Source organism: Mastigoproctus giganteus, chromosome 3 (assembly GCF_048544385.1).
Source record: "Mastigoproctus giganteus isolate SK-2022 chromosome 3, ASM4854438v1, whole genome shotgun sequence".
Taxonomy (NCBI): Eukaryota; Metazoa; Arthropoda; class Arachnida; order Uropygi; family Thelyphonidae; genus Mastigoproctus; species Mastigoproctus giganteus.
In genome coordinates this window covers 220,586,140-220,609,283 of record NC_143577.1, presented here as the reverse complement: position 1 = coordinate 220,609,283, position 23,144 = coordinate 220,586,140, and the positions used below count along the sequence as shown (strand labels likewise).

General features: G+C 37.9%; 1 protein-coding gene across 1 annotated transcript; it reads left to right on the top strand.

The window, feature by feature from the left end:
* The first annotated feature begins 3,808 nt into the window (after positions 1 to 3,808).
* LOC150088746 (beta-1,3-galactosyltransferase 5-like) lies at positions 3,809 to 18,489 on the top strand. The gene is made up of 2 exons (XM_090370302.1): positions 3,809 to 3,880; positions 17,473 to 18,489. The coding sequence occupies exons 1-2, from the start codon at positions 3,809 to 3,811 to the stop codon at positions 18,457 to 18,459; spliced, it is 1,059 nt and encodes a 352-aa protein (XP_090226428.1). The 3' UTR covers positions 18,460 to 18,489.
* Positions 18,490 to 23,144: the final 4,655 nt, after the last annotated feature.

Below are 23,144 nucleotides of genomic sequence, written 5' to 3'. Positions count from 1 at the left end.
AATCTAGGCATTGCACAGAGTGTGAACATAGGCATTTTATGAATTCAAAACCGAGCATTATCCGCATGGTGTAGAAGGTAGTAATAATCGCAAATGGCGCAAGGAAGCAAATTTATATAGAATCAATCAAAAAGAAAAAGAAGACTGTTCACCCGTCCTTACCCTCCAAGAATTTTTCTAGTTCTTCCTTGAATTTACTGAATCCATCCACTTCCACAACAACAGATGGAAGCCTGTTCCAACAATCAACCACCCGCTGGCTGAAGACAAACTTCTCAGTATCTATTGTTCTACTTAAATTTATTCACAGTAAGAGGAAGAAAGCCATTCACATTCACCTTGCTCAATCCATTCAAGGCCTTAAACACCTTAATCATTTATAAGATGGTGCGGGGCGATCTGATTGAGGTGTTTAAAGCAGTTCCAACACTTTTACATCCTTCTCTACATCCGTTCCAGCGAATCTACATCCTTCCTAGAGTGAGACTTCCAGACCTGTATACAACACTCAAGATGGGGCCTAACCATGCTCTTATACAAAGGGATAACCACCTGCTTATCTCTAATTGCATAGTTTCTATATATGATTCATTAAACCTCTTGAGCTGTTCTGGCAGTTCATGCCTGCACTGCTCAGATAATTTCATGTTTGACTGCACAATTACCATAGGTCTATTATATTCTGTACTACCCTGACTATCTCTCTAATACTCTGAGTTTCATTCTTTACTACACAGTTGATAAGTTACGGTGATTATACCAACTGTACTACCTACGAGGGACCAATTTTGCAATCCGCGAAGCATTCAACGCGTGCATCAAAAATGAACCACGTGTGCATCAATACAACCCAATTACGGCATAGTTCGCAACGTGATCAAAAGTGCAAATTTAGGTATTGATAAAAACGAAGGACACTTCTAGCAGTGTGAACAAATTAGTATTTCTCAATTATTTTGATACTAAATTATATTTTCCTTTTGATCACTTTTCAATTTAATTTTAATATAAACACCTTACATCATCAAAGATTTTCTGGTATTCTGTGCAGAGAAATAGTAAGTAACGCCTATTCAAGAACACTCCCGATTTGAATGACAATGCAATACAATCATTTCCCCTGATCCCAAAGTCGTTGGGAATCCAGAACAAGCGAATGTCTAAATCAGAAAACACCTTAAGTTATGTGGTATAGATGGCCGAAAGAGCAGAACTGAAGATACACATCTGTAACTCATTTAGGAAAGGTTGATATATTGGGAGCAGGTATGGGATTTCCAGTGGGGACTACATTCCCATTTCTACGAAGAAGTATCCGTTTTGCAGTGCAATCACTCCTGGAATTTTCAGTTCAGAAGAGATTTCCTTCCCAGACACTCAGATACGATTTCATTTTGAGATTACACCTCGGGATGAGTTTAATGTGTTTTCGGAGACGGGTTATCACGACTAGTATTCACCTGCAGATAAGGCTCGGAGGTGTTCTGCACCTTTGCCACTTCTGGTCTCTAAAGCTGATTGGGGAAGCTTACCAACCGTTTCCAACCATTCTGAATGAAGGTTTTAGCAATGTGTTTCTCTCTAGTGAAATAAATTATCAGATAACGAGGCTTGCTCTGGACAAGTCTTAAGTTCTGGATCTATTTGTTGAAGTAGAAACATTATCTTGTTTATTGACATAATTTTCCGGTAGGGTTTGGGCTATCCATTGCTATACCCGCACAACCACTAGCTTGAATTCTGTTTCTCGGACAGAATTCAGGTCAAAGTGAGGTGGTAGATGACTTTCATCAACCGGTGAAATACCACCACTTTGCTTATTGGAGGCTTGAAGTGGTGAAACCCATGTTTAGACTCTGGAGCAAAGTTTCCAGCATCTCCCCTTCCCCCCAATACTTCTCCTTCAACCTATGCACGGTACTAAGTACTATAGGTTTTGATACCCTTCGTGTTTGGAGTTTTTATAAAAAAAAAAAATAAATCTGTCCATTCAACCACCAGGATCACCCTTTCCGAATTTCCATGAGTCGCAAATGGGAAACACTCTGGATTCCTCCGGTGCGGTAAGAGTGGCAGCTTGAATCCACTGCTGCTAATCTGGAAAAAGCAGTATTGAGAAATCTTCCACACGCACACGTGTCCACGTCGAGTGAATTGACGAAGCAATCAAGATATTGCTTCAATGGGAAGTGCCATTGGTCATGTAGTTTAGGACGACTTTGATATCGTATGTTTAAAATAAGATCTCAAATGAAAGAAGGGGAGGGGGAAGGATGAGAAATAAAACAAACTATATTTTAACCCCTTACCTGTGTGACGTATTGGAGCATCATTGTGCGCCTTAGGTGACATTTTTTTTACATTAAACCTTTTTACCAATAATTAATCTTTCTAGTTGCTAAATTTTATTAACGTTACATGAGGAATGTTAATTCCCTCGGGGCTATATATTTCGCTAGCGCCTGGACTATATATTTCTGCGCATGAGGGAGCCTCTATACGCTACAGGTACCTTAGTCACTACACTCTAGTCCCAGCATTGGAGTTTTCTAAATATTGCATGTTTAAAAGCTCATCTTAGTATCATTATATGAAATCCATAGTACCTTTTCGGAAAAAATACTTTTTAAAGATTTAAAAAGAAAAATAAAGATGTAATAGACAACGCAGAGGTTTGATGTTGATCCACAGTTCATTTTCTAGCAAACTTACACAATAAATGAGATGAACGTGTATGCTGGTTTATATTCTTTTATGCAATAAATATATTTGCAATATTTGCAGGTACGTGTAGTTTGAACAGCTCACTTTATATCCTCGCATATTTAAAAGTTAGAACAGCAGTAGTTTCGATAAATGTAGTTTCAATCAAAGGACTGACGCTGTAAATCAGGTGAGGATGATAACATTTATTGTTTTTAATATAAATGTGAAAACTGTGTCCAAATAATGGTTTTAACTCAGCCATAATGATAATGAAAATTCAATTTTATAGTTATTAAAATTCAGGGTATTATTTTAGACGCACTGAAGATTCTTGCTAATATTTGTTTGAGGGTGTTTGTGGATTAATTTCCAGAATTCGTTTTAATAAACCAGTGGGACGCCTCCTCATATTGGCCCCACTATCGTATCCTTGGCCACACGTTATTAAAGTGAATATTACTTTTTGATTTTATGAAATTTATAACAGCTTCGAATAACCCTTCACCCCTCGACATTATTAAGAAATATTTTTCAAGGTTTAGGCCTAAATATAATAGTTTGGTTTTTTCTTTTTGGTGTTTCATAAGTGTGGTTTCTTGCAACACATGCCTCTGCTACTACAAAAAGCAAGAAACTGTTTTTCATTTCTACATTTTTGCCTTTGTAATTAAAATGGAATTATGGGAATACCATTGTCATTTGTTCTTCGTGATTCATATCCCTAATGCAGTCAAGAATTATAGAATAATATTTCGCCTGTTGAATCATATACAACATTTTTACGTACTTCTTCAGAAATTATATTTATAATTTCACTTTGTGTTTTGTAAACTAAATAATGAGGAACTATTTTGCGTGAAGATTCAATTATTCGTAAGTGTTCTGGCATTATAGGATCAAACTTGGCGACAGATTTTACTACACAACTGGACAAAATTCGCAGAATACATAGAACGTCGCACAATTCGGGAAGCTTTCAATGAACCGGGACACAATTGGTATGGTGGTTTACCATAGGTGAAGGCACCCCAAGAACCCCAAAGTAAAAGATAGGAAAGTATTACTAAAGTTGGGTGGTGAAAGAGAAAGGCTACTCCCAGAGATGAAAGAGAAAGGTAACTCCCAGAAAAAGGAAGAAGAACTAGTAATAATTAGAATAGAAGAACATAAGAAGGCAAGTAGTAGACTAACCATAAACGCAATAACATTATAATAAGAAATCTTTGTACCCAGCACCCATGGACATTCAAAACAAAAATAAATGAAAAGAATAGCTGTCAGCAGGAGAACGCAAAATATTACTAAATCCCGACTGACATATTTCAACCAGACAGCAACACAATTAATAAATACCTACCCTACCCAAAATACACTACATTACAAAATTTTACTTAAATAAATTCAATCTCCTCATCCAACGCTCTTTGAAAACAGAGACATTAATAAGCTTCTTCTGGCATTAACTTTCATAAATTAACCCTAAATTAAAGATAAAAGACTGGAATATAAACAATTTAAGTATAGAATTAACGCACAGTTAACCACACTTCAATATCCACAATCAAATTCTATTCATAACGTACACAGCATACACATTTGTCCAACAATTGTTAGAACTGGCATCTGGGATCCATTCTACAACTCGGCTACAAATCGCAACTTATAAATTAACTGCACCAAATAACTGCTAGGCAATCAGCAGAGCAGAGAGAATTTGTGTTTAACTGATTCTAGAACGGTTGTTCTGCTACATTTATATCCACAACTGTGGTCATGTGACTTGCAGCGTTGTGGGACAAACCGTTTGTGTACACAGCAGGGTTGTACCTAATAAAGTGGCAGCACAGTGTATATTGGGATAATTATATCCATATGAGAATTTTGTTCCTTATAGTGAAATATTAAATGTGTTAATTTCTTTTAGTGAAATTAAAAGAAAATATAAAAGCGAAAATAACTTCGAAGAATTTCGGATAACTGGAATTCTGTACTGTTAATTGGAAAAGAATAACTTTTATAGAAAATTCCCTTATTTTTATTTCTACATTAAAATACACTAACAAGTGAAAACATTATAACCAAATTCATGTTTTAGCAATCGGCCCTCCATCCCCCGACATGCAGCAAAAATGTCATACTACAGGATCATGACATGTAGTCCATACGAACTGCTTGATCGACATGAGCAAAGGATGTGATCTGATGGACTTCGAAATGGAATGATTGTCTGGTGTCGAATGATGGGCGGCATATTACCGAAACTGCAAATCTTGTGGACTGTTCACGGAGTGCTGAAATTAAGTCGTTTCAAGAATGTTGTTCAATCTGCAAGTTACTTGACACAATCACCAGAAATCACCTGCAGCATCAGTTCACGGCAGGACTCTAACATTTCCGAAACCTGCCGACCAACAGCATTCCACCATGTGTAGTAGCGTACGTCCTTTCTGCCACCGATCACTTTGCTCACTGAAGAATAGTCCGGTCCACTTGGAGTCATCCAGAACTGATGGACAGATTCGACTTTTGAATGATCCTCATGTTCAGAAATCGATTGATCAAGAAAAACAAAGATTTGATGAAATCGTTCAGTTCGATTTTCTGGACACTTACCGGAATCTGACCTATAAAGTTGATGCATCTTTGATATGGCTTCTCGATCACTGTTCTAACTCCACTTTTGCTATGAAAACAGATGATGATGTTGTGACCGATATATTCAGTTTGCTTGATTGGTTGAGTGATTTGTCTCGATCCGGCAAAGTTTCCAGCATCCCCCCCCCCCATACTTCTCCTTCAACCTATGCACGGTACTAAGTACCATAGGTTTTGACACCCTTCGTGTTTGGAGTTTTTATAAAAAAAAAAAAAAAAAAAATCTGTCCATTCAACCACCAGGATCACCCTTTCCGAATTTCCATGAGTCGCACATGGCAAACACTCTGGATTCCTCTGGTGCGATAAGAGTGGCAGCTTGAATCCACTGCTGCCAATCTGTAAAAAGCAGTATTGAGAACTCTTCAACAACCACACGTGATCGTGTCGAGTGGACTGACGAAGCAATCAAGATATTGTTTCAATGGAAAGTGCCATTGGTCATGTAGATTCACGACGACTTTGATATCTTATGTTTAAAAGAAAATCTGAATGAAAAGAAAGGGAGGGGGAAGGATGAGAAAAATCACAAACTATATTTTAACCCCCTTACCTGTGTGACGTATTGGGGAATCATTGTGCGCCTCCAATGACATTTTAACTACATTAAACGTTTTTACGAATAATTAATCTTCTTAGTATCTAAATTTTATTAATATTAGATGAGGAATGTTATTTCCCTCGGAGCTATATATTTCTGCGTACGAGGGAGCCTCTATTCATCCATTTCCTCCTCTCCAATGAACAGTCTTATATGGTACAGGTACTTTAGTCACTACACTCTCGTCCCAGCATTGGAGTTTTCTTAATACTGCATGTTTAAAACCTCATCTTAGAATCATTATATGAAATCCATAGCTATGTATAAATATAGTGCAAATGCATCAGGAATACATAGCTATATCTGAATAAATCAGATTATTAATAAAACGGCATCGTTTTAAGTTATATCTCATATTGTGAATACCTTCACAACGAGTTGCCATGATATTGCACTACTTCGAATAAGTAACGCTTCACCTAAGGAGAAGACTAATGTTATTTATTCTCAGATGGGTACCACCACCCAGACGGCACCGTTTCAGGGCTATTTGACCCTTCTTCGGTGGGTGGGTAGGTACCCGAGTGATGCAATGATGGCAAAACAGTTATGAAGTATAACTCCACAATATGAGAGATGCCTGATGGTGTATCATGTATTTAGACTCAAGCGTTTAGGGCATAAGCCTCAAGCTATGAAGGAGTCTAGACTCCTAGTTATACTTCATAACTGTTTTGCCATCATTGCATCACTCGGGTACCTACCCACCCACCGAAGAAGGGTCAAATAGCCCTGAAACGGTGCCGTCTGGGTGGTGGTACCCATCTGAGAATAAGTAACATTAGTCTTCTCCTTAGGTGAAGCGTTACTTATTCGAAGTAGTGCAATATCATGGCAACTCGTTGTGAAGGTATTCACAATATGAGATATAACTTAAAACGATGCCGTTTTATTAATAATCTGATTTATTCAGATATAGCTATGTATTCCTGATGCATTTGCACTATATTTATACATAGTCTAGACTCCTTCATAGCTTGAGGCTTATGCCCTAAACGCTTGAGTCGAAATCCATAGCCTAAACCAAAAAGAAGCTTTTCGGAAAAAATACTTTTTAAAGATTTAAAGAGAAAAATAAAGATTTTATACTCAATGCAGATGTTTGATGTTGATTCACAATTCATTTTCTAGCAAACTTGCATAATAAATGGGATGATTGTGTACGCTGGTTATCATATTCTTTTATGCAATAAATATACATGTATTTGCAAGTACGTGTAGTTTTAACACCTCTCTTTATATCCTCGCATTTTTAAAAGTTAGACAGCAGTAGTTTCAAAACGTGTAGTCTCAATCAAACGATTGACGCTGTAACTCAGGTGAGGATGATAATATTTATTATTTTTTAATACAAATGTGAAGTGTCGAAATAATGGATTTAACTCAGCCTTAATGATAATAAAAATGCAATTTTATAGTTATTAAAATTCAGGATATTATTTTAGACGCACTGGAGATTCTGGGTAATATTTGTCTGAGTGTGTTTATGGATTAATTTCCAGAATTCGTTTTAATAAACCAGTGAGACGTCACTTCATATTGGCCCCACTATCGTAACCTTGGTCACATGTTATTAAAGTGAATATTACTTTTTGATTTTATGAAATTTATAACAGAATCGAATAACCCTTCTGCCCTCGATATTATTAAGAAATATTTTTCAAGGTTTAGGCCTAAATATAATAGTTTGGTTTTTTTCTTTTTGGTGTTTCATAAGCTTGGTTTCTTGTAAAACATGCCTCTGCTGCTACAGGTACTACAGAAAGCAAGAAACTGATTTTGAATTTCTACATTTTTGTCCTTGTAATTAAAATGGAATAATCAAAATACCGTTGTCATTTGTTCTTCGTGATTCATATCCCTAATGCAGTCAAGAATTATAGAATCATATTTCGCCTCTTCAACCATTACAATAATTGAATCATGTACAATATTTTTTACGCACTTCTTCAGACATTATGTTTATAATTTCATTTTGTATTTTATAACTTAAATAATACTGGAATATTCGATAATTCCGAAGTGTTCTGACATTATAGGATCAAGGTTGGAGACAATTTCTACTACATTGCTTGGCAAAATTAAGATAACACATGGAAACGTGGCATAATTCGGGAAAATTTCAATTTTCAATGAACCGGGACACAATTGGTATGGTGGTGTACCACACGTATTTTATTTTATTTATTTTTACTATCGTGGATACTCGTAAAGTCAATCCAGAGAGCCCTCAAGTATTAACATTAAACATCCAAGTCAGTATTTACAATTCTTTTCCTCCTCTTAAAAAGCCTATCTGCAAAATTCGCTAAAGGGAGGAAATTTTCTTTATTGACCACCAATTGTGCGAGGTCCTCGTGATTATAAACACCAGTTATAACCTGCATTTGAATTTTAAAATCTAAATAAAAATTACAGTCAAATAGTAAATGCTGGACTGTTTCAATATTACCAAAAGAAAGACATAAAAGAGTAACTGAAAGACCATAACTTAGAATTAATACTACCATGTCCGGTCAGTAGGAATGTAGTATTCAACCCAGGACAAAACCACTTAATTTGTTTGTTAAACTCAAAAACGTTTGGAAGAAATTTGTAAGTCAATCACCCAACTAGAAAGCAGACCATTCTGCCTCTTCACAAGAAATTATTCATGAAAAACATGTTGTCCTGTCAGTTTTGTCGAGCAGTGTAGCTTTAAAAATTTACCCGGTGTAGGATGGACGGATAAGTTAACCACTAAGTTAAACAGGAGGATTCTTTGCCACTTAAAGGTTTTCAACATATGTTGTCCCCCTCTCATTCTCTCAGTTCTTTTATTCCCCAGATAGTTGTTATACAAATTGTTTTTAATCGATATGGCTGATTATTAGGAGAATGCCGTTCAATTCTAGAGTAAAATTATAATCCATGATTAAACTTTAGCCATTCTCCTGACATAGCTGGTACTAGTAAAACATAATACGAAACGGATACTGTATGCCAATTTTTAATTCATAATATATTTTGTTTACATTTATTTGACTGGTTTAATAGCCATACACAGCTCGTCTGGCGATTCATTTCTTCAATTTTTAAAAAAACCAAAGAACCCATGTAAGGGGTGTGCCGACCTCAAATTAGAATTTGGTGAGTTAGCAGAGGAATTTGAGTCACGAAAGAAAGGAGTGCATGTGTTAGAAACAAATTTAACTAGGAGCTCGTCGTGGACTGAAGTATTTTCTGATCTGCCAAGTGATGCACCCCGATTCATGTCCCAGAAAGCAATAATGAAATGCACTCTGCTCTGGTCGAAGGTGATCTAATTTTTATTGGCAGGCAATTGTCAGGGAAACTCGTAGTGCTTTTTGTAATAAATATAGATAATCCAGAACCAGATTGTGTTTACAAGGAGCAAAAACAATATGCCTCAACTAATGCTAATCAAGCATTAGTTGAGGCATATGATGCAGCAAAGCAAATTTAAACAGCATCAGCCAAAAAAAAAAAAAACTCCCTTCCCATTTCGCCCATCTGTTAACCCCAAATGTTTTTCTAATTCAGTCTTAAATTCATTTAAGCTATCAACTTCCACAACAACTGATAAAAGTCTGTTCCAGCAATCAACCACCCGCTGCCTAAAAGCAAATTTCCACAAATCTATTCTACAACTCTTTCCTCAATTTGAATCCATGCCCCATCAGGTTCTTAATCTCAGTAAGTGGAAGTATCCCATCAGCGTTGGACATACTCAAACAATTCAAGGTCTTATATACCTCGAACGGATCACCTCGCAGGTCTCTAGTCTCCAGATGGTGCAATTTGCAGAACTTAAGCCTTTCTTCGTAAGCGCACTCATTTATTCATTCTATACTACACTGACAGTGTAGAATAGAATGAAAGGGACCTGGGGATGGTTGTGCAGGCAGATGTGAAGTTCTCTGAGCAGGGCAGATGGGCTGCAAGATTAGTTCATGGAGTATTGTCAATGATATATAGGAATTTTTCTAGCAGGGATAAGGAGGTGATTATTCCCTTGTATAAGGCAATGGTCAGGCCACACCTAGAGTACTGTATACAGGTCTGGAGGCCTATTTCAAGAAGGATGTAGAGCTGCTGCAACGAGTTCAGAGAAGGGCAACAAGATTAGTGAATGGAACGAAGGGGTACTCTTACAAAGAAAGGCTTACGTTTTGCAAATTACAGTGTCTGGAGACTAGGCACCAGCGAGGTGATCTGATAGAGGTGTATAAAGCCTTGAATGGTTTGAGCATGCTCAATCCTGATGGGATTCTTCCTCTTGCTCAGATTAATCACCTGAGAGGGCATAAATTCAAATTGAGGAAAGACAGATGTAGGATTGACGTGAGGAAATTTGCCTTTAGCCAGCGGGTGGTTGGTTGGTTGAACAGACTTCCATCCCTTGTCGTGGAAGTTGATGGCCTAAATAAGTTTAAGGCTCAGCTGGACTGGTATTTCGAACGAACAGAGGGGTGAAGTGGAAGTGGTTATTTTTTATTTATTTATTTTTATTTTATTTTATTTTATTTTTTTGGCTGATGCTGCATAAGCTTGCTTTCTTGCATCAAATGCCTCTACTAATGCTATTGCTAATTCCTCTCACCAACTCGTTGCCCTTCTTTGTACTCGTTCTAGCAACTCTACAACCTTTCTTCAATGAAACCCCCAGACCTGTACGCATTAGTCAAGGTGTGGCTTAACCATTGCCTTATAGAACGGGAAAATCACTTCCTTGTGTCTGCTAGCAAAATTCTTGTATATCATTGACAAAACTCCATGACCTGCTCTGGCAGCCCGTCTCCACTGCTCAAAAACTTCATTCATACTTGAGTGCACAATTACCTACAGGTACGTTTTATTCCCCAACTCTCTGAGTGTACAATTACCCCCAAGGTACTTTTCAATCTCCAACTCCCTGAGTGTAGTACCACACATTTGGTTCGTTTCTCTTTTCTGCTACCCATATGCAGTACTTTGCATTTGTCAATGTTGAACTTCAGTTGTCACTTCTCAGCTCATCTACCTAACTTTTCTTGATCCTGTTGCAGTAGCATACTGTCTTTACAAGGATGAACAACCCTCCGAACTTTCGTTTCATCTGCAAACTTGGATATTAAGCCTGATATACCGTAATCAATATCATTGATGAATACCCAAAAGAACAATTGGCCCAGCACCGAATCATGGGGAACTCCACTAATGGTATTATTCCAAGAAGAACGGTGTTCATTTATTACCACTCTCTGTCTTCTCCCACTCAACCATCCTTTTATTCATTGGAGCAACTTGCCCTTAATGCTATACTGATCCAATTTGTACAGCAGTCTTCCATGTGCAACAGTATCAAAAGCTTTCCTTAACCGAGTGCGTGATATCAAAATTATTTTTTGCATCCAGTTCCTTTGTGACCACATCGTAGTATCCAATCAAATTTGTCAGACAAGGCTTTCCTTAACAAACCCATACTGTATGTGAATTATTGCTGCAACCTTGTCTAGGTGATCACATATCACCTCTTTAACGAGTGACCATTATTTTCCCCAGAACAGAAGTTAACCTAAAAGGACTATAATTATTTGTGCCACCCTTTGAACCCCTTTGTGAATTGGGGATGCATTTTCACATCTCCTGTCCATGGGGACCTCCCCTGAGTGCAAGGAAACTCTCATAATTATGGCTAAGGGTTTGCTTACTTCCGTTGATGCCTGCTTCAATATAACTGGATAGATTCCATTCACCCCGGGTGCCTTTCTTATGTTTAACTTCAACAATGTATGATGATAAATCTTTATTTGTGCTACCACATATAAAATATAGGTGTACATTGGTAAGTTGCAAATTGCTTTCACGGCAGAAAAGGCCAGGGAATGACCATAAAATGAAAAATAAAAGAATGTCTAAAATATACAAGAAAAGATGAAATATAAACTGCATCACTACGTTTCTGTCTAGAGTCCAGGCAACTGTACTACAAACGTTCACCTTAAAATCACGTCTACTGAATCAACTTCTGCGAGATATACACTATTCAATTGCGCACACACAGTTCTTGACAGAAATTGACACAACTGCTAGGCAACAGTAGCCTCAGCGAACCATCCTGCGGTTTGTTTCCTATATTTCGTATCTTCTATGAGCCCTATAGGTCAATTCCGATATGTGTCAGACACTGAATTGGTTCTAACGCACTGGCGGGTATAAACCTTTCAGCCATCTTCAGTTTATTGGTCTTCATTCTCAAGGATTTGGTGCCTCTTAATGCAGAGGGCGGGTTGTGCCATTCACAAAACTGCCAAAAGCATGGTGATGATATCGTGCCAGTCATCATTTTGATTGTGGTTATTAATCGTTGTAGGCAATGCTGCTTGATAAACTTTGCAGTTTAAGCTGTTCAGAACGCTGTGTGGTCCTTAACTGTTGAGGGAGATGGTACTTATGGTTTGCCCACTTCAGCAGCCAGAATTCACTCGCATATATTCTCCTAATATGGATAGGGTTGGCTGACGCCCACAATTCGGCGCCATACAAAATGGCGGAATACACTGTGGTTCTTAAATATCGTGCGGTTGTTGTAGTCTGTTTCACGTGCAAGAGGCGCTGTTTTGTTGCCCAACTTATGTAGTTCATTTTCTTTAAAATCAGTTCAATACGTGACTTGAAAGTAAGTTTAGTATCAAAAGATACTCCCAGATCTCTATGCGACTCAACAACTGGGATAGCTTTGCCATTGAGTTTCGGGTATACCAGAATAGGCGATTTTTTGAGCGAGTACACCATGATTACAGTCTTCTGCAGGTTTAGAAACAAGCCAAATTTATCTAACTACACGAATAAGTTCAGAAGCTTATGATTAATCTCGTCACACAATGCACTATTAGTCATGAACGGTTGGATGGGTGTTAGGATCTTAATATCTTCTGCGTAAGTGCATACATTATCCTTACCCTTGCAGAATGGAATCTTCATGGCGGTAGAGAAGAGTCGAGATAAGACTCCACCATGTGTAACTCCTGCATGGAGTTGGCGTTAGAGGATCTGACTGTATATATGGTAATAAATGGACCGACAAGTAAGTAGGGACTGTAAGAACTTCAGCAAATTTCTTGTTATTTGGAAGGCGTGCTGGAGCAGGTGAAGTATGACATGTGCATCCAGACTATAGAAGGCTGCTTTTATATCAGCATAAATTATTGCAATATCCTTTCCGGCTTGGAAGGCATTTAGTATCGCGGCTTGAACTGTGTGGAGTTTAATAATTGTTGATCTTATGGTTAGAGAATAATGAATTTGTTGAGGCTGCCCGGCCAGTATCTGATTCCACAACGTTGGCAGTAGAGCTTTCTCCAGTACTTTAACAGGGTAGTTGCAGTAGATATAGGCCTATAGTGCTCCACGAGGTTAGGCTTTATAATTTTCGGCATTGTAATTACAGCGTACTTATTCCAGTTCTCAGGGAAAACTCGGCAAGCAAGGATAGAGCTATAAATTGCTTGTAGTGGTTCAATTAGGAAAGGGCTGAGACCCTTTACCATAAAGTGGGCCACTCCAGCTGTCTTAGTTGCCATGAGAGAGTTAATACTCTGTATTAGTGCTTCTTTAGTGATAAAAACAGAATCCATCTCATTTCCAACTAATTGATCCCACTTAAACTCCCTGAATTGAGACTCATGATATATGCCGGATAATCTGCTGATGTGGTCCCTCCACGCTTCTTTGCCAAGTCCCTGATTTGTGTCACTTTGATGTGTGCACCGATGTAGCCTTCCCTTGTCAAGTGTGTCTTTCATGTAGCGGTTGATTGCTCTAGAGTTTTCCCTATTAAATATTTCTCTAGCCCTCGAGTATTTAATCCTATTTTGTGTATCATTAGACAGTTTCCATTTTCTGTGCAGAGTTTGCTTTAGTTTAAACAATGCCGTTAGGCTGGAATTCCAAAAGGTTTTCGATCTTGACGATATCCTTACTACTTTGGAGGCCGCAAATTCTGTAATAGAGTTGATCCAACTGTTTAAGAGATTTGTTGCAAATAAGGCATCATATTTGAGTAGACATTACAATGGGATACAGTAGGCTGCAAATAAGCATTTATTTCGGTCCAGAAAGACTGACGAAGTGACAAACTGGTCCTTATTTTTTTTTTTTTGGAATTGAAGTCCATATGCGGTAGCATTATGAGCATTGCAATTGGGATATGATCGGATGGAAAGAACATTTCGGGGGGTGCATCAATTATACATTTACCAGAAAACAGAATTAGGTCCAGTCTATTTTCACCTCTTGAAGGTTGGTCATTGGTACGAGAGATAGAGCATGGCTCTAGTCTATTTAACATGGTGTCCAGCAGGTTATAGAGCTGTGGTGGAAGGTTGAAATCTCCACATACTATATGGGGGGTTGACACGTGTAATTTGTTGAGAAACCATTCTACTACATTATTTATCATTTATAGACTAGGGACAGGTGGAATGTAAACAACTGCTCTGTGGGGTCTTTTAAAATGACAAGTAATGCCTCATAAAGCTCTGAATCCGAGTAGGCGACCGAGATGATTTGAACTGCTATATCACGTACAAACAGGGCTACTCCTCCACCCGTCGTTATAGATCTGGATTTGAAGTAAGCCTAGTATATAAGTCTGCGATGGCCTAGTTTCCTTCCTTTGGCGTTATACTTGTGAGATTGTGGTTGGCTTACAGGGAATTACATAGCGTGGTGGTTTTTGTGGGAATTACATAGCGTTGTGGTTGGCTTACAGGGAATTACATAGCGTGGTGGTTTTAATCTCGGATGGCCGTTGTGATAAAAAGTCCTGATGAGAGTTGCCACTGGCCAGACGGAGGTGGCGACAACATTATTAATATCTCTTTCATCACACTCAATTTTGAAGGCCGCATATGTGGCTGCCCTCTTTAGTAGGGTGACTCTTACGGTTATATGCATGAGTCATAGGAATTCAGACACAATTTGGTCTCGAGTAGTCTGAGAGTCGACTCGGGAAACAAAGATGGCTTTAGGTTGTTGGATGGGTCTTGTGATCATGGGTTTTATTCGACAGGAGACTGATTCACCTGACAATCTACCGCAGTTGTTATTGGTAGGGTAGTGTGTACAGGCTTCCGAGATGGAGTTGTGTCGGCTGCACCCTCCATTACCAGATGAGGAGGAAGGGACGGGAGGTCTTTGAGCAAATTTTCTTTTGAACAAAATTTCATTTCTGTTCCCATATGATTTGTTATTCAATCGATTTGGCATAAAGCTGCTGAGACAGTGTATAGCATTCTGGATTGGCAGGCAATCCGTCAGACTAGTATATGAAGAATTAGCTTCTTGATACACTCAGTAACATCTTCATTAAGGCAATTTGCCACTGGATTATTTGTTGTGGATCTGTCGATGCATTTTCCCATATGAGTTAAATGGTCTCTCTGAAACTCAGTGGGTTGGTTTGGGTTGAGATATCTGGCCTTAGGACATACCGCATTAGAGTTATTTAATGTGGGAAAAATGATATTATTCACAGAGCAGTCACTCAGTGCATGTGTGAGACTTAACTTCTCTGTTCTATGACATGAATTGCTTGTGCTAAGTTTCTCCTCATGAGGTACTGATAGATTAGAATGCTGAAAATTCTGAGTTTCAATTCCTAGCGAAGGAATTATACGGTTGATAGCTTCTGGAACTGGTTGAACACAACTCGTCATGTGTTGATGGTCTCTTTAGTACCATGACCATTACGTGATCTCACGCTTGGTGGGTATGATGTGTGTGAATTGACCCTGGGGGTGTTCGCCATCGTAACCTGATTGTCGTAATCTTCAGAGAGTTTTAATAATTTGGCTTTGACCAGAAACACTACTAGAGTCGTGATTATTAGATGCATTGTTTCGTTCGCGATGAGTTCTCGTTTTTTGTCGTGAGGAACGTAGTATTTCTCCTCCAGTTTCCTCTCATTTATCACAAAATTATTTACCTCAATGTTAGAGTTTGATAAACTTGTGGCATTCCCCTCCTTGAACAACTCCTCATGTGTGGATGTAGACGCAAAATACTCATTTAGTTTGTTAGCCACCTGAGCAGGATCCTCCTGCTCAGGTAGAAGTGAGTCCTCGAAGGCTTCCCATTTAGAATTCACCGTTGGTAATATCATCAGTTGAACCCACTGTATAGATTTTAAAAACTGCCTGAAACCTCTGTAGTCACCTTTACGAAAACAAAATCTCTTCCTTTATCCTTGATGGCAGTTAGATCAGAGAAAGAGAGAGTAGGAAAGAGAGAGAGAGAGAAAGAGGCCAACTGATGTCATTGCATGCAGAGTACCTTCTTTCGATATCTTTTATCACATGCAAATTTGTTGAGATCATCATCAAGTTTGCAGACATTGAAGAGCATCTGAAAATAGAGGAATCTAAATTCTGAAAAATTTAGATTAGAAAATGTGACAAAAATTAAGAATGACAAAAATGAAGAATGTTAAAAAATGACAAAAATAAAGAAAGATAAAAAATGACAAAACTTAAGAATGATAAAACATGACAAAAAAGAACAAAAATATATAAAAAGCGGCAAAAAGAATAAAAATGAAAAAACTGCGATATTACAGAATCAAAAAGTTACATTACAAAAAAATATTAAAAATCACAAAGTTATAAAAGTGAAAAAAATACAAAATTATATAAATACTACAAATTATAAAAGAGTGCAATATATTAGAATTATAGAAATGAAAAAAAAAATATATATATATGAATAATAAAAAGTGACAAAAAAGTGATATTAAGAATATAAAGTCCCAATTTTTCAGAATTATAAAAAAGTGCCAAAAAGTTAAAATATTATAAGAAATTAACAAAACAAAATTACAAAAAAGTATACAAAATGGAAAATGAAATTATGAAATTATAAAAATATGAAAAAAATTAGAAAATTATTTAAAAATTTAAATATTACAAAGTTATAAAAAGACAAAAATTACAAAATTATAGAAATAAGAAAAATTAAAATTATATCACATTCACAACTTAAATCCAATAGAATTCTTTGAGACCATCTAGACCGTGAAGTTCGTAAACTATTACATTGCGGTCACGCGAAAAGTTAATTCATATACCCATTTGCATTTTGTCTGTAAATCGCGTAGATTCTCTGATCAACCTTCTTCTTTTGCTGGACAAAAAGACCTAGTTTCCTGGGAGGAAAAACGTTGTTATCTACGCCTGAGACCATCTCATTCAGTTTTGGGGTCTTTAACGGAGAATATGATCATCTTTCAAGGTAACTGAAACAAATGTTTCGAAATAGCATTAGGTTTATGGAAGCTCTGACGGGTCCTGACACGGTCGTTATAAAGTGCTGAAACTTTAAAATGAGGGGCACTATAAAAAGCTTGGATTGTATATCTTTTCATTTACACGTAGATGGATGTCAAATATATATCTTAAATTTTAGTGTATGCATGTATATTTGTTTATGTATTTACACAAATTATTAAAATTATTTTATTATAATTTCAGAACAGAAGAACGAAGAATATGATCCGTGATATCAAAAAAGTCATTTTGTTCGGTCTTGTATTTGCTACTTTCTTTTATATTTTCTACTGGGAACTTAATATTGTACAATACGGTAGTTCAGTGTTCCCGTTATTGTATTTAACTCAATCTGTCAACTTAACCAGATTTAATGTTTCTGAAACCTGCCGTCGTCTTAGCATTCCTACTATTATAATCTACGTTTATACCTCTCCTGATCACTTTGTTCACAGAAGGGTTATTCGCTACACTTGGAGCCATCCAGAACTGATGGACAAATTTAATTTTCTCACTCTATTTGCACTCGGTTTGACAAACGATCCTCAGATACAGAAATCGATTGACCAAGAAAAGCAAACTTTTGGAGACATCATCCAATTCAGCTTTTTGGATACTTATCGAAATCTGACCTATAAATCTCTTGGAGCTTTCAATTGGATTCTCAATCACTGTTTTAATTACGCTTTTGTTGTGAAGACTGATGACGACATTCTGATTAATACATTCAAACTGACAGACTTCCTAACTAATTCCATTGGCATTGAAAAAGTGGGAAAAAATCTGTTATGCTTGGAATTTAAAAGGATGGGAATTATACGAAATAAAAATATCAAGTGGTACATACCTGAAGAACAATTTAAAGGCGAAGTACATTATCCACCTTACTGCTCAGGTTCAGTATATATTATCCCACGAGGTGTTATTGAACCTCTTTACAATGCTTCCTTCTCGGTACCTTTCTTCTGGGTGGAGGACGTTTATATCACAGGTCTTTTAACTCAAAAAGCCAAAGTTGGCAGAAAAGATATATCACAAAAATATGTATTAGCAGAGGCTGAGCGCAAAAAGGAAAACATTATCAATGGACATTGTTTGTTTACTCACATAGCTGGTCAAAATGGAATAGCCGACAGGTTAACATTATGGGAGGAAATTGTATTTCGAAATCTTGATCACAAACTCCAGTAACATTAAACTGAGACATCAACGAATATTTCAGCCTTACATATTATCTAAGAAATCTGAATACAATATACAAAAGCATCTGACAATAATCTCTGATGTTCGTATTTGAGAATATTGATATTGAACATGGCCTGGTTCCGAAATTATGTAACCTATTTGCATGCAATGATGGTTAGAGATATTTTATATGATTTCAGTTACGTGTGACAGTAACCTCACTGTATAATGATTGGTGTGAGAGTCTTAAGTAGATATTTTGATAACTGGATAAAACTAATAAAACAGTAAAAGAAAAAAAGTAATCATTTTTTGTTTATAGATATTTCATAAATAAATAAATTATTTGGCGTTAATTTTATTAAATCTGTGGTGCTACCAGCTTAGTAAAATAATTATTGCAATGGTTATTTAATTTGTATACTAATGAAACATTGAGAAATTATTTTTATATAACATATAATTCTCAATTATCCACCTTGTATATATCGGCTGATCATTTAATTCACCAATGCTGGAACTAATGTGCATTTGCTGAAGTGTTTGAGAACAGCTGGATGATGGCAGTAGAGTTTATGTCGAAGAATACGCTAACACAGTTGCAAATTCTCATATAATGTTTGGTAGTTACAAATTTGGACACATTTCTCACCAAGAAGTTAATCACCCAGAAAGCCTGCCCAGGGCCGGTCCGTATTACGAGGAGGAAGGACATAACTAAGCATGGACGTGGTGAATCCTGATTGTGTCGTACTGAATATCCGAAGCGAGTTTCGAATCATCTTAAACTAATACACATATAATAGAATCATCAACGTGGTAACGTATTTGGAGGAAAATGGAAAGTTACAACGAAATTGTTTTTTGCCGGCAAAGTGCATAATCTAGGCATTGCACAGAGTGTGAACATAGGCATTTTATGAATTCTAAACTGACCATTATCCGCGTGCTGTAGAAGGCAGCAGTAATCGCAAATGGTGCAAAGAAGCATATTTATATAGCATCAGTCAAAAAGAAAAAAAAAAAAACAGTTCAGCCGTCCATACCCTCCAAGAATTTGTCTAGTTTTTCCTTGAATTTACTGAACCCATCGACTTCCACAACAACAGATGGAAGCCTGTTCCAACAATCAAACACCTGCTGGCTGAAGGCAAACTTCTCAGCATCTATCTTTCTACTAAAATTTATTCACAGCAAGAGGAAGAAGGCCATTCACATTCACCTTGCTCAATCCATTCAAGGCCTTAAACACCTTAATCATTAATCAGATCACCCAGCAGGTGGCGCGGGCGATCTGATTGAGGTGTTAAGGCCGTTCTAATACTTTTCCATCCTTCTCTACACCCGTTTTACGTCCTTCTCTACAGCGAAACTACATCCTTCCTAGAGTGAGACCTCCAGACCTGTATACAACACTCACGATGAGGCCTAACCATGGCCTTATACAAAGGGATAACCACCTGCTTATCTCTGTTTGCAAAGTTTCTATATATGAATGATTAAACCCCTGGAGCTGTTCTGGCAGCATGCCTGCACTGTTCGGAGAATTTCATGTTTGACTGCACAATTACCCCAGGTCTTTTTCATTCTCTACTACCCTGACTTTCTCTCTTCTAACCTGAGTTTCATTCTCTACTACCCTACTTCAGAGTTGATAAGTTATGCTGTGGTTACTGCTACCCATATGAAGCACCTCGCATTTGTAAATTTTAAACTTCCAATTACTGTCGTTAACCACCCTGCCAACACTTTTTACTCAGGTTTTTGCCCATTCGGTGTGGAGAGGACGGTGATTATACCAACTGTGCTACTTATGAGAGCATCCTTGGACTCAGGGAAGCTCCCCATGGACTGGAGATGTGCAAATGGGACCCCAATTCACAAAGGGGATCGAAGGGTGACACGAGAAATTACAGACCAGTTAGTTTAACTTCTGTTCCGGGTAAAATAATGGAGTCACTGATTAAAGATGCAGTGCAGGATCATCTAGACAAGGCTGCAGTGTTAGAGTTCAGACACAGCATGGGTTCGTTAAGGTAAAGTCTTGTCTGACAAATTTGATAGGATATCATGATGTGGTTACAAAGGAATTGGATCCAAAAATTACTTTGATATCATATATTTGGATTTCAGGAAAGCTTTTGACACTGTTGCACATGGAAGACTCTTGTACAAATTGGAGCAGAATGGTATTAAGGGTAAGTTGCTACAATGGATAAAAGGATGGTTTGATGTGAGAAGACAGATGGTGGTAATTAATGGGTGCTGCTCTTCGTGGACTAGTGTTATTAGTGGAGTCCCACAGGGTTTGCTGTTTGGTCCTCTGTTGTTTCGTATATTTACCAATGATATTAATGAAGGTATATCAGGCTTAATGTCGACGTTTGCAGATGATACAAAGGTTGGCAGGGTTGTTAATGACAGTAATGGCAGTGTGCTACTGCAACAGGTTCTAGATAATCTGGGCAGATGGGCTAAGAAGTGGCAACTGAAATTTAACCTTGACAAATGCAAAGTACTGCATATGGGTAGAGGTAACCCCAGGGAAACGTACCATCTCTGTGGTACTACACTTTAGCATTAGCATTAGCATTAGTAGAGGCATTTGATGCAAGAAAGCAAGCTTATGCAGCATCAGCCAAAAAAAAAAAAAAAAAAAAAAAAAACCACTTCCACTTCACCCCTCTGTTCGTTCAAAATACCTGTCCAGCTGAGCCTTAAACTTATTTAGGCTGTCAACCTCCACCACAAGGGATGGAAGTCTGTTCCACCAACCAACCACCCGCTGGCTAAAGGCAAATTTCCGCACGTCTATCCTACATCTGTCTTTCCTCAATTTGAATTTATGCCCTCTCAGGTGATTTTTCTGAGCTAGAGGAAGAATCCCATCAGCATTGAGCATGCTTAAACCATTCAAGGCTTTATACACCTCTATCAGATCACCTCGCTGGTGCCTAGTCTCCAGACACTGTAATTTGCAAAACTTAAGCCTTTCTTCGTAAGAGCACCCCTTTGTTCCATTCACTAATCTTGTTGCCCTTCTCTGTACTCGTTCCAGCAGCTTTACATCCTTATTGAAATGAGGCCTCCAGACCTGTATACAGTACTCTAGGTGTGGCCTGACCATCGCCTTATACAATGGAATAATCACCTCCTTATCCCTGCTGGAAAAATTCCTGTATATCATTGACAATACTCCATGAGCTACTCTTGCAGCCCGTCTGCACTGCTCAGAGAACTTCATATCTGCCTGCACAACCACCTCCAAGTCCCTTTCATTCTCTACCACTGTCAGTGTAGTACCACAGAGTTGATACGTTGCTCTGGGGTTGCTGTTTCCCATGTGTAGTACTTTACATTTGTCAATGTTAAACTTCATTTGCCACCTCTCAGCCCATCTGCTCAACCTTTCCAGATCCCGTTGCAGCAGCATAGTGTCAGTAGTGTCCTTGACAACCCTGCCAACCTTTGTATCGTCTGCAAACTTGGACATTAAGCCCGATATACCATCATCAATATCATTTATAAATAAAAACAATAATGGACCCAACACTGAGCCCTGAGGAACTCCACTAATAACATCAGTCCACGATGAGCAGTGTCCATTGATTACCACTCTCTGTCTTCTCCCCCTCAACCACCCCTTTATCCATAGCAGCAATTTGCCTCCAATGTCACACTGCTCCCTGGTCTTTTTCATTTTCTACCACTTAAGGTGGTAGAAAATGAAAAAGACCAGGGAGTAATTGTGCAGTCAGATATGACGTTTTCTGAGCAATGCAGACAGGTTGCCAGGGCAGGTCATGGGATTTTGTCAGTGATATATAGGAATTTTGCTAGCAGGGAAAAGGAGGCGATTGTCCCTCTGTATAAGGCAATGGTCAGGACACGACTTGAGTACTGTGTACAGGTCTGGAGGCCCCATTTTAGGAAGGATGTAGATTTGCTTGAGCGTGTACAGAGAAGGGCAACAAGATTGGTGAGTGGAATGAAGGGATCCTCTTACCAAGAGGATCCCTTGATTCCCACCAAGTTTGCAATTTTCCAACTACCTAACACTTACTCGATAGCATCAGCAAATATTCTTGCACTCTTTCTATTTAAGTGTATCCCATCCCTGTAGAAGCAATCTCTCCTGTTAACAAGCACAGACCACGCACTGGCTATCCCAGCTGCAGCCCGTTCCTGAAGGCATCATCCAGTTGAAACATTGAGTTTGCACCAATGTATCATAACATCGTTGAAATTATCCAAAATGTGAAGGAAAGAGTTGGCGTTCACTGTTCCTTGCGCAACTACGAAAGGATCCTGGTCACATCATGAGAAAAAAACAAATCTTTATTGTGAAGTACAGAGTAACAGCACAATGTCCCATCACGGCGACGAGCGCCAGGGGTTCGCTAGTAGTAGATTGAGAAAAACAGAACAATATGCGGAATAAAAATACTAGACAGGTTACAAAAAAACAGCGTACAAATACAAAAATGCCAAAAATACAGCGTAAAAATGTAAAAGAAATACAAATACAGAATACAATTTGGCAATGATTCAGCAGGGCTCCAGTGATGACAAATTTGAACATGAGGATAGGAGCATCACAATTCGAGTGCTTTGATAAAGTTATATCTGTCCTTCTTGTTAAATTGGTGTGCAAAACGTAAGGACCAACACTATTTCTAAAAGTTACAACC

What these genes read in the sequence shown, in the direction of transcription:
- LOC150088746 (XM_090370302.1), top strand. Translation starts at nt 3,809, where the DNA reads ATGAAAGAGAAAGGTAACTCCCAGAAAAAGGAAGAAGAACTAGTAATA. An exon ending in GAATAGAAGAACATAAGAAG is followed by an intron (nt 3,881 to 17,472) that starts GCAAGTAGTAGA and finishes TTATAATTTCAG; the next exon opens with AACAGAAGAACGAAGAATAT.